At 40.8% G+C, this 12,596-nt stretch overlaps 1 protein-coding gene across 3 annotated transcripts; it reads right to left on the bottom strand.

Annotated features, from left to right (window-relative positions):
• Positions 1–290: 290 nt before the first annotated feature.
• On the bottom strand, positions 291–12,040 carry LOC108701405 (reduced folate transporter). Of its 3 annotated transcripts, none has more exons than XR_001933169.2 (7): positions 11,817–12,040; positions 9,795–10,095; positions 5,543–6,296; positions 5,120–5,312; positions 4,445–4,586; positions 3,049–3,348; positions 291–2,015 (listed from the first exon to the last, which is right to left on the bottom strand). XR_001933169.2 is itself a non-coding variant. In XM_018236022.2 (6 exons), exons 1-6 carry the CDS (start codon positions 12,023–12,025, stop codon positions 3,166–3,168), a joined length of 1,782 nt encoding a protein of 593 aa, XP_018091511.1. In that variant the 5' UTR covers positions 12,026–12,040; the 3' UTR covers positions 2,574–3,165. The 3 variants fall into 3 exon arrangements, 1 of the variants encoding a protein (XP_018091511.1); XR_001933168.2 differs by lacking the exon at positions 291–2,015 and adding an exon at positions 2,574–2,937; XM_018236022.2 differs by lacking the exon at positions 291–2,015 and having other exon boundaries at positions 2,574–3,348.
• Positions 12,041–12,596: the final 556 nt, after the last annotated feature.

Below are 12,596 nucleotides of genomic sequence, written 5' to 3' on the forward strand. Positions count from 1 at the left end.
CCCTGCCGGCGTTCGCTTTCAAAATGGCGGCGCCCATGGCCGCCACGTGGGTAGCGGCCGGCGCCGCTACCCACGTGGCGGCCATGGGCGCCGCCATTTTGAAAGCGAACGCCGGCAGGGAAGGACGCGCCGCCCGGAGCTCCTGGACCTGCTCCGGGCGGCGACACAGGCAGTCACAGGCAGTCCTGCTGGGGCCGCGGAAAGGTATGACCCGCGTATAAGCCGAGTTTGAGTTTTTCAGCACATTTTGGGTGCTGAAAAACTCGGCTTATACGCGAGTATATACGGTAATTATTTCATATTATATACAGTATAAAGAAGTGTTTTGCCGGCAGTACCATTGAACTATCCTATATAATAAAGTTGAAGTGTCTCTGCGTCCAGTCCCTGTGTCCGTGGGATTGCGCTACGGCGCATGTGCCCCACGGACCGCACACAAAAATGGCCTGAGCTGTGACCTGCAACCCCACAGGAGTTGGTTTGTGCTGTAATTAAGACAGGCAGTGCGGGGAGGCGGCGCTGAGAACTTCAGTCAAACCGTAATATGGTATTAGGCACTGGTAACGCGCTATCCATCCACCTGCCGTTCCTCCGCCCCTGGCTCCTCCCTCCTTTCCCAACTCCTCCCTTCCGGACAAGATGAGCGGGCGCGTTGGACTCTACAAGCAAGAGCTGAACAAGACGGTGTGGGAAGTGCCGGAGCGGTACCAGCGTCTCACCCCCGTCGGTTCCGGTGCCTTCGGCTCTGTAAGGTAGGTGGGGCGATTAGTGAAGCGGGTGGGGATTGGGCCCTGGCACCGTCATGCAGTGCATCAAACTGTGCGGCAAATAGTCTCTGCCACAGGCTGAAGGGGCACAGGCGGCACGTTACTGTGTTCTGAGGCAGGGCGTGCTCATGTTTTCTATCTCAACTTAGTGCTGTACTGTGAGAGTTGTAATTCCGACGCTCCCTGGGACAGATGATAGGGAAGCAGTGCGTGTGTGTCGCACCTATACTATTTATATATATATATCCTATATAATATCCTATCCTGTATATTCCTATTTAATAAAGTTGAAGTGTCTCTGCGTCCAGTCCCTGTGTCCGTGGGATTGCGCTACTGCGCATGTGCCCCACGGACCGTCTCTGGCGAATTTAAACTCTAAAATGGGGTTTTATAAATGTTTGACTACATATGTTCTAGCACCCGTTAATTTAACGGGCTTAATGTCTAGTGACATAATATTATCCTACCAGCTTTTATCATTTGGCCACTGTGATTAAGGATACTGTTTCATAGAGTTCTTGCAAGGCTTCCAAATAAGCTCCCATTGAAATGGACAGCTAAAAATGCTGTATTGGCAAGTTACCTTTCTTTAGATTCCTACATTAATAGAAGATACTATACATTTTACATTAAAGGGAGACATATGGTGTAGTAGGGAATACACTTTTTGCTAAAATACAGCAGCATTCTACTGTGTGTAAATTTAAATCCCTTGCTGATTCTTTTACCACAGATGATTTTAAGGCACAAAACTGTTTGCGATATGTTCATATGAAAAGAGAAGCTCCCTTCAGCACTATAAATATTGCCTCTGCCATTTCTGTAGATCAGTGAACATGTAACTGTTGCAATTAACAGAATTGCTAAAGGACCAGGAGGTTATGGGTTTAATAGCTGACCAAAGAAAATATGTTGCAAGCTTTCAATAAACAAGTCCGTTATGCAGTTTTCCTTAAACCTCCATCTAGCAACTTCTGACCATTGATCATTAGCAATCAAGGCATTCGGTGAAGGGGAACCACACACACCTATACTGAATACTCCATGTGTAACAGGGGAACTTCCTTGGAAGTCTGTAGGCCCTCCAGATGCTGGTAAACTACAGCTTGCAGAATCCTAAAGCAGCCTAAGGCACTTGAGCAACTGAAAGTGATAGTCTTGTATAATGCACAGTTTTAGTAAATTTGTGTGGAATAGATCCCCTTCTCCATGAACAAATTAAAGGCCCGGTGCTGTGTGGTTCAGTAACTATAAAGGGGAACAAAAAGTAGTTGTTAGGTACCTTACAGTGATTCTAGTTATTTTCTTCCTACCCCCAAAAAATGCCTGGTCTGAGATACTTTTCCTCTCACAGCACTGCACTGACACATATTCTGACTTTTCCAAGCACCCACTCCTGCACTTGTTGAAGCTGGATACACTTTTTGGATCAGACTTGGCCCTTTAACGTGGAACTACAACAATATAGGGGAAACAATATGGAGATGCTCAGAGGAAAAGTATCCTGGCTGGTGTATTTTTTTTTCCTGGAAGCTATCGCTGAACATGTAAAGTTGATATGTGAGGACCTGAGTACAGTCACATACCTAATATAAGAAATTAAAAAAAAAGCACTGATTCATATTATCCATGAAACCATACGCAGAGCATTCTGAATCATTCTTTGCTTGAAACTTGGTCCAAAAATGTTCCACACACAATATACCAGGACCTAATGCACTTGTGCATTGTGAAATGGATCCCAATGCAACACATTTGTCTACCACCAAGCTCTTACTAGAGTAGTTCTGCATTGTTATTGCAATATTTACTGAAATGTTATACTTAGAGAATATGGCAAAAAAACAGTCACTGTCTAGTTCAAATTTCTTTTTCCGATAAGCAGTTTTTTCCTTGGCCCTCATAGAATATAACACACTCCTAAGGAACCAGCAAACATATCATACCGTATTAAATATTCTGCTGAAAAGTCTTCCTACTTATTTCTACATCCAGTGCACTGCAGTGTTAAGTACTTGAAGAAATGGCAAGTAGCTTTGTATAAATTAAAAAATTGATCTGCCTATTAAAAAATATCTACAATATCAGTAGTTTAGGTCAGTTAGAATCCTTGGAATCCTGCAGCTTGGATGAGTCCAGTAAAACAGAGAGGTGTGAGGTCTGAGTCTCCCTGTGAAATCAGTTTTTGGGGTTGAAGAAGCAGAAACCACATTAGTTTCCTACATGTCTCTTTAAATTAAGAGAGGAAGAAAATATCTCTAATCACACTCATCACACTTACCTTAGTGCAACCCAGTCTCACTAATCCTAAAATTGTTCTCCCAAAGCTTGAAGAACATACAATTCTTGTGCAGAGAATGGGACTCCTTGGCTTCCTATTGTGGGTCTATGCCAGGAGTTATGCATTGGATTCACATATGGCTGCACTGCTGGATGTAGTTTTCTGCTCAGTTTCAGCTTTTGGAGGGATTTGAGGTTTGTCTTTCAGCCTTTCTGCATGATAATGCCGGATAATGACCAAAGCAGCGGCCCCCAGGAACAGCACAGCCAACACGGTAAAGTATGCAAAGTAGACATAAAACTGAAATGGTAAATATGAATTTCTTGTTAGGAATACATCCCGCTTCATGGCTTATAAACATACATAGCCTTATAAACACACAAATATACAACAATGGTACCAATTGTGTAGAAATTTACCTACCAGGGGACTTACTTGCACCTGCTGGATGTATATATATACCCTAGGAATATAATCTGACTAAGCATGCGCCTACAAATAACTCTACAAGAGGTTACAGCCATGTCAGATGTGTTTTCTCCTCTGATCTGCTTCCATCTGTCACAACACCACTGTGCCCTGACAGACAAGGCATTGGCCTATAAGTGCACAGACAGGGTACATTTCACTTTCAAAATGCTTATCTGCTATGTTATTCAGCCCAACTGTGCACTAATAGGCCCATGTCAATGCAGTCATAGGCAGAAGGAAGTAGATCAGCATTAATCCCCTATGTAAATGCCTCATCTGACATGACCGTAGGGCTATGTGATAGCTCTGGGACGAACAAAGTCTGCAGATTTTCGACAAAGAAACACAAGATTTTGCATTTCAGGATGAAATCCTCAGTGTGTTTGAACCTGAACTGACACAATGGTTCAGGATGCAAAAGAAGAAGGAAGCTACTGCCTATGGTAGGGGCTGAAGTCAGCCTGTGTATTTCAGAGGGCTGATTTCAGCCCTGTGTGGCCCTAGCCTTAGACCATCATCAATGGTGCCATGCCATCGCCCCCCCCCAAACCTATAATTTGCAACAGTTACAATATTTACCAACTCTGTTTCCCTAAATTTTTTATCTTTTTAGGTAGGTGTAAAAGCACAGTCTTAATGTTGCACTTGGCACCTTTCTTCCCCTTATCAAAGACAAATACATTAAAATCATTCAAAGGATTACAGTTCTACTAGTATATTCAAGAACACAATAGCAGCTAAATACTGGTTTGGCATTGCTTTCAACTACTGCTTATGTTACTACTGCTTTACAAATATCTCAAGTACCCAAGAACTACTTACAGATCCTTGAGTAAACACCTAACATAACCAGATCTTAAACTGTCCAAACAGCTCTGCTACTTGTGTAGTGAACTTGTGTAGTGACCATATACTGCTGCTTTACCTGTGGGTGTACCGAGAGAGCCAGACCTCTTTTGTCAGCGATGATGATAGTAATTATGGTTTTCAGGATGGTGGCAAAGAATGTGTTTACTCCAAATACTAAAGCACAAAGCTCTTTGGATAAATTACTAGCAATCTGGAAGCTGAAAGAATAGAAATGGTATGCATATCATAATCAGAATTATATGTGCTTTGTGTTTCAATAAGCCATAGAGATGCAATTTCACTCAGTTTTTTTACTATCTAAATCATCATGTAGATAGTAATTTACAGAGACAGTAATGGTCTTCATTTTTTTTTTTTTGCGTATTTGGAATGATTTATCTTTTTGTTCAGCAGCTCTCCGGTTTGCAATTTCAGCAGCTATCTGGTTGCTAGAGTTCAATTTACTTTAACAACCAGCCAATGGTTTGAATGAAAGACTGGAACGAGTGAGGCTTGATTAGGAAGATAAGCCATAAAAATTAACAATAAAGTTTTAGTCTCACAGAGCAATCATTTTTTGGCTGCTTATGTCAGAGTTCCTCCTTTGAAAGATAACAGTCAGAACAAGGCAGCAAATAATAATTCAAAAACTAAGAAAACATTAAGAGAAATTGAAATTAAAAGTTGCTAAGGCCATTTTATAAAATATAAATTAATGTCACCTTCCTTTGAATAAGGACAAGCTACTTACATGGCTATGGGAACCAGGAACTGGTATGAACTTCTAAAAAGTATGTAGGCTACGTAGCACACCCAAATATTATCTGTTGTGTTCATAAGAAAAAGAAGCCCTGCCTGAAAAGCAGTCACCAGCCCAATGACCAATTCTGACCACAGATTCCATCGAATCTTTATATGTCCCGCAGCAAAAGATGTGATGGCTCCTGAGAAGAAAGCACAATAATATACTTATTATACAGCTGTGACTAAATGGAGTGCAAAAACATGGCAGATTTTTTTGCAGTTTACACCCTATCCTGGAGATAGAAAATGACTCATATATATATTTAAGTGCTAGCACTCCAGAAATGTAACATTTTCTTTTTATAAAAATAGTCTGTTTTATTTCTAATTGTTACAGCTGTAGAACCTGCCCCCCTCCCCCCATTCTTACCAAGGAGTGTGGACGCTGCATCAACACCACCATTGTACACTTTTTTATTATCAGTGGCAGGGTAGATTGTGTTCCATAAAATCTGCACATAATATAGCATTAGGTAATAGCCAGCAGAGTTAAATATCCACCACAGTGACCACAGTCGAAGTCGGGGGTGACGTACAGCTCCTTTAAGTTCCATGAGCATACGTATAATCACAAAATCTCTCCATCCAGAGCAGAGACCCCCAGCTTTAGCTCCAGTATTTGCTTTTTGCTCCTCAAAAAGGTGAATGCCATTCTGCTGCTTAGAAGTACTTTTATTAAAGAAAAGACTTCTTTTCGGCCTTTGTAGAAATAAGGTAAGGAAAAGCCCAAGTATCATAAAGCCCAAAGATATGTAATTTAGGGTTCTGAATGGTACACCAGCCAAGCTGATGCACAGCTGCCCAAGTACAGCACTTACAAAAACACCCATAAGTACTGAGGAACGTGAGTACCCTGCTGCCCGCTGATAATTCGTTGGCGACACCAGGGAGAATATGTAAGAAGAATAAGCGACCCGAGCTGCCATGGTGATACCATAGAAGAACTCCATAAATTGCATGGCAATTACATCAGTGCCAAAGATGAGCAGCAACCACACGGAGATGTGACTTAAACTCTGCAGGATCAGCACAGGCTTGTAACGCAAATAGTCAGTGAGAAGAAAGACTGGCACAAGGACAGCCATGTATGAGTAACTCAGCACCGGCGTGATCTCATTGGTAACCTGCAGATATGAAAACAGATAGCTAACATGAATATAAATACAATTAACAAAAAGCCATTTTAAATCAAATGCTTTTTATGCAGAGAAATATTAAATAGCATGTATTTCATGTGAGAAATATTCAGTTACTTTATCATTGTATAATCATTAAACCTGCTGTCTGTGGCTTTTGTACGGTTTCTGCTGAGACAAACTTCTGGCTGTCTGGGGGTGGTGAGAGTCGCCATCTTGTAACAAATAGAGGATGCAGATCCCTGAAGTAAATGGCAAGTAATGAACCTACAAAGAGGAGGTATCTATTGTGCTTCTCTCCAGCGGGAAGCAAGTGAATTTCTATCACCCAGAGTGTGCACCATGGCCCCAGTTCACTTAAAGGAACAGTAACACCAAACAAATAAATGAATGGCAATATAATGTACGTTGCCCTCCACTGGTAAAACTGGTGTGTTTGCTATAGAAACACAACTATAGTTTATATAACCCAGCTGCTGTGTAGCCATGGGGACAGCCATTCAAGCACAGGATACACAGTAGATAACAGATAAGTTCTGAAGAATCCCATTTTATACTACCGAGCTTATCTGTTATCTGCAGTGTATCCTGTGCCTTTTCTCCTTTTTGGGCTTTGAATGGCTGCACAGCAGCTTGTTTATATTAACTATAGTAGTCTTACCAGTGCAGCGCAACGGTGCATTATATTTGTATTGCTTTAAAACACTTTCATTTTTTGGTGTTACTGTTCCTTTAAGGAAGATATTTTCTTTTTCTAATCCATGCCATACCCATAAAATGCATACCAAAATAACAGGCCTTACAACTATTTTTTTTTACCTAGAGCTGTGCCTACACTATAACCTACACTCAAAGAAAGTGCATGCACTCCCGCAGCCAGCCGGTGAGGTTAAAAAAAAAGCTTTATTCCATCATGTTAAAAGTCACACGTCCTAACGCGTTTCGTATCAATGGATACGTAATCATACACTATCTTACACAATATCACACACTGTTTTCAGGCACACGTACTTTATTAATACAGTCCTGTACATATTACTGTGAAATAATGTTACTGTTTTTCCTGTCTGCGGGAAACTGCATAGCTGTTTTCTTTGGGAAGTTTCCTTGGCTGCAAAACTCAAGTCAGTTGATGAAATTGTTGGTTTATTCCAAGTGAGATATAACATCTGACAGTATAATATATTTAATGATATGTGTAACCAGACAGGAATTACTTATCTATTTTACTTTGAATCTGCGGCTTAGGAGTAGTTGCTCTTTCAGTAAACAAAATCGGACAATACAAAATGTAATAACTTCTCCCAGCTCCTCGGGCTAGACTGTGCATAAGCAGAGGAACTTAGTGCTTTTAAAACCTCATTTTCATTTTAACAAAAACACAGGGTAGTGTGCTACAAAGTGGTAAGACAGGCATTTCATGTATAGTTGCGGTACTGCCCCCCCCCAGGGTTCAGGTTTGTTTAAATGTATTGTTTGTCTATGCAAAGTTATGAACTATCGCATTAACTATCTTAAATCTCAGTGGGACTCTATAGAAGTGCTGGGCTTTCCATGAAATGTATTGAAAAAAATATGGAAAGAATATTGCACAGCTTTTTTTTTATATGAAAGTTAGCCATAGGGAGATTTCAGCTGGTGATTCAGCCCCTGCAGACTTTAAATGGCCATACACGGCCGATGAAAGTGCTGACAGACCAAGTCAGCAGCCTATTGGCTAGTGTAAGGGGCCCAATGGGCTTCCTCAACCAATATCTGGCCGAAAATCATCCAGATGACAATCAGCTCATTAAAGCAGTCTTTTGTGCAGACTGCCTGCATTCCCAGCATTGTAATCTGATTGTTGGGCCCTATGGTCCATGATCAGATCAGCAGGATATCACCCAGATCGAGGTGGGCATATCAGGGAGAGATCTGCAACCTTGCCAAACAAGTGGATCTTTGTGTGTATGGCCAAATGAAGTTGGCAGCTTATCTGCCTGCACATAGGACCCACAGACATGTCTGCCCTACTTATAAATGGACAAAAATCCCATCAGACAAGGAGTGCATTGGCAAGTTGGTGCGATCCTCTTTGATAGATCTCCTTAGGTTCAAGTATGATTTATATAGTTAAAGTCCTATTACCATATAAGTTAGAAAGGCTAGGCTGTGAGGTTAACATTCTAACATACATTAGTGAAAGAGTTAATTTACTAGACAAAGGGCACATGCTATCCCAGCAGTTTGCAGCTTAGTACATTCCTCAGTAAATAGGGAATGTGCAAAACTCCTTAGTCACAGCAGTAAGTCTATCCCCTAACAGCTCATATGCGAATTACTGGAGTTCAGCCGACACCATGTGGGGGAGGGTAGGGTCAGAGCTCACATTTACCTCGTTGGCCATTAGCACAATGTGCATGATTGCTATTGTCATGAACTGATTACACAAATAAGAATCCATGGCCAAAGGTTTGTTTTCCTGGGAACTTTAACATAAACTGCTGACAATAAGTGAAATTGCACAACAGCTGTGAAGATAAAAGTAAATCAACATTTATTCCATCCTATTCCAATAATGGTCTATTGGTAAAACTTAATTATCCTTTAGAACAATGGCACACGGTAAGATTTTTTCAGATGGTTAAATCTGCGCTTCCACACTTAGACAGTGATGACATATTCTGCAGGGATTTTACATCATTCTAAAGTCCCTTATATAGTTTACAGAATGAGACCCCTATGGCATGCACAAAAACTTTGGTCAATATCATCAGAAGCAAAATACCCTCCCTGTATGTTTCTGAACTATGGGAGAAAACTGGAGTACTGGGAGGAAAATCATATCAACGTGAGAAGATAAAAACTTCTTGCCCGAATCAGAGGCTTTCCATGGCTTTTCCAGACTGAGGTGCAATGGAAATATTTAGCCATGTTTGGCACACTGGCTAGTACTGGGGACCTGAGTTGGACTTCAACACGGTCACTAGCTGAGGGTCACTAGCACAAGGAGTTTGTAAATTCTCTCATGTTTGCTTGGGTTTCCTTCAGGTACTTCAGTGTCCATCCACATTGCAAAAACATACAAGTAGGTAATTTGGGTGCTGATGACCTTAGAGAATTCATGCGTATGTGATAAGGAATTTTGTTTTTAAGCTCTCCTTGGGAAGAATCAAATTCTCTGTAAAACATACCAATACTCAATAGAGGGTATATACAGATGCTAGAATCAGCACTAATAGCAGGGCTTTTTGTGACATACTTGTCAAACTGATACTAACCAAAGTTTGTAAAGAACCTATATAAAAAAAGTAGTCCTATATTTGCTGTTCAGCTGTAACTGAGCCCTATGGTGAATCAGTCAATGGCAAAATAACATATGCAGTTTAAAATACAACTGAACAATACAATTTGGAGTGCAAGGTTTGAGTTCAAAATGAAGAGAAGCTTGCAGAATATTTTAAGTGGGTTTGAACCTCCAGAAGATGCATACTATTGGGACCTCACCTGCTCTTTTGTGAAATTCCTCTCCTGGCTCAGTAAGTATGGGGTTATGAAGCTTTCTCCAGGACGCAGCTGAGTCATGAAACCATACACACACAGGTAGAAGAGCAGAAATTTCCATTGTTTGTACTCCTCAGGTGGACTCTCCTTTCCCTCTATAGGAGAAGGCAGTTCGACTGGTGATTGAAGCTCCACGGGTATAAACTGTTGTTCCTCATTGGGGGAGTGCTGTTCCTTACTAGGAGTTTGCTGCTCCTTCATTTCCCCATTCTCTGAAGCCATCTGAATACCATGCATAGTAAAGCTGTAGAAGACCGATAGAAAGTCAGGTATAGTTAGCAAACTAATGTTAAAGTTGCTGTTAGAAGAAAAAGTGGCCTTCTTAGATCTACAATATTTATACAGCATTGATTTCTAGCAGAACTATTTTGCAAAACCCTGAACTTTTACACTAGCGACAAACAAGAAGATGAACGATTGGTGGCAAATGTTATGGTATCAGTGTTTGAGAAAAATATTATTTTTACTCGATCACATTTTTGCATTTTTCAGGATCATTTCACATGTTACAGTTTTACATTCCCAATAACCACTATCTAAGGCTAGCAATCCCAGAAAATTGTGGTTAATGCTCTCCAAAATCTTTAGCCAACATCATCCAAAACATTTACTTTTTAGGGCAATGGCACAAGGAAGGATTTGTCACCTGCAGTTAAATCTGCACTACCACAGCCAACAAATCAACCAAAAATTACTTGCTGTAGCATAACATTAGGATCGAGGCAACTAAAACATATAAAGCGATCTGGCTTAATTGTGAGGAAATGCAAAGAGAGGCAATTTCCAGGGAATTCTTACCAGCAAACACTCAAGATTATCTAGCCTTCTCCCATCAATAAGCCGATCATCAGTTCTGTGTGCCATTTGCCTTTTGCTACTCACTCACAAATGTTGAGAACACATTTGTATTTGTACTCAGGCAAGAAAGTTATTGTTTTATAAGTTCCCATTTTCACAGAAACCTTAGTAGCAGGGGCTCCTGCTGGGGTATATAAGCACAGCTATGGGTGTGTTAATATCCCAGGTACGGGCCAAAGAGGAGCCAAATGAAAATTATACCCAGGAGTGCTGACAAAAAATACAGCATGGACCAATAGGTGCATTTCACAGATCCAATCCATTGATACCTCAATGTACAGCATCACTTCAAAATCAGTTCTAATATCTCTCTCTCCATCAACCTGTCACTCACACAAATACACTCTAATCACTAGTGATAGGCAAATTTGTCCCATTTCAATTGCCAAAAATATTTTGAGAACTTTACCGTCTGCGTCAATTCTGACATTTGCGTCAATTTTGACGCTGGCGTTAAGGTCAATGGGCAACCAAATTACGTTGTCATGCAAAGGTTTAGATGCAAATGACTTTTCCGACGCGGGTCCAAAGTTTTTTTTAATGCTGCCAAATTTTTGTGGCACTTTCATGACTTTATTCGCTGGCTGCAAAACGTGGAACTTCGCCACTAATTTATTTGCCCATCACAATCTATCACCTTAATTGCTATTCACACAAACGATCTCCAGATCCTTGCAGGCAGGGCCTTTGTTGCACGCTGTATCAGTGTGTCTGTATTGTCAGTTGTTATGAATTATATGTACACTGCTGCGGAATGTGTTGAAACTTTATAAAAAATAAATGAATGTACCAATTTTAATCAGTCTCTCTCTCTCTCTACCTGTCTGTCTAAATCTATCAGTCTGTCTGCTGGTCTTTAACTCTCTCATTAACTATCTCTCTGCCTATATATAACATCAATGAAACTGTCATTCACACAAGTTTGCTCTCCTCTGTCTCAGCCTGGCTGTCGCTGACATGCACATAATCGATAATATCTTCTTCTCCTACACTGAAGTTCTTCGCATATTCTCTCCACTCCCATCTCTGTCCCACCCTGCGCTAAACTATAACACTCCTTATTCTATTCAGCAACTTTGACCTGCCATTGTTTGCCCAGCGCTGTACCTCTCCTCTGAAGCTTGCCCGTCGCTCTTATTCTGTGTCATCTCGGCAGCAACTCTCCAGCTGATAAACACGTTGTTCTGTTTCACTTCAGCACTGACCACAGACCGTACCAACACATTGTCCCCCAGAACTACATTTCCCAGTGTGCATTTGCCCTTCAAATACAACTTTATGGATAAGTTACAATTTACATGAATCTCCCGTCCCATTCGATATTTTGCCAATCAGGCTAAGGCCCTGTTGTAAAAGGGCGGTACTTAGCGTTAGAAAAGCTGTAGTGCTATAATGGCGCGCCAGTCAGAATTATAGAAGGAAGGGGGAAATTATTGTGTAAACATGTCCTCCGTTATATAACCTGTAGTTATTATTGCTTTTTTAAAGTAAGTTTTTAAATCATGTCATTTTTGCCACCGTTTTTTTACCATATGAGGCCCTCAATACACTCTCCCACTTTTGGCCGACCAGGGTTTTCAGGTCTAATTTTCAACTCCAGCCCAAAACTAGCCAAGAAGTACTTCAAAAATAGCCCAATATGTACAATGAAAAAAAAAGTCTAAAAATAAATAAATGAATATTTATATAAAAAGCTGCCTTTTTCAAAATATTCCATGAAGCAAAATGGGAAAGATTCGCCCATCACCAGGGATGTAACTACAGAGGGGGCCCAGGAGGTACAGGGGTCCCTAATACATATACAATTTAAAAAGATATTGGTAAAACAGGTCAACCTCTAGATATTTTGGTGGCCAGCAGATTTTTTCCCCAAAATTGTCTGAAATT

This window comes from Xenopus laevis, chromosome 9_10L, assembly GCF_017654675.1.
Source record: "Xenopus laevis strain J_2021 chromosome 9_10L, Xenopus_laevis_v10.1, whole genome shotgun sequence".
In the NCBI taxonomy this organism is placed as follows: Eukaryota; Metazoa; Chordata; class Amphibia; order Anura; family Pipidae; genus Xenopus; species Xenopus laevis.

What these genes read in the sequence shown, in the direction of transcription:
- LOC108701405 (XM_018236022.2), bottom strand. Translation starts at nt 12,025, where the DNA reads ATGGGACGGGAGATTCATGTAAATTGTAACTTATCCATAAAGTTGTAT. An exon ending in GGAATTTCACAAAAGAGCAG is followed by an intron (nt 6,297 to 9,794) that starts GTGAGGTCCCAA and finishes TCATATCTGCAG; the next exon opens with GTTACCAATGAGATCACGCC. An exon ending in TGCAGCGTCCACACTCCTTG is followed by an intron (nt 5,313 to 5,542) that starts GTAAGAATGGGG and finishes CTTTCTTCTCAG; the next exon opens with GAGCCATCACATCTTTTGCT.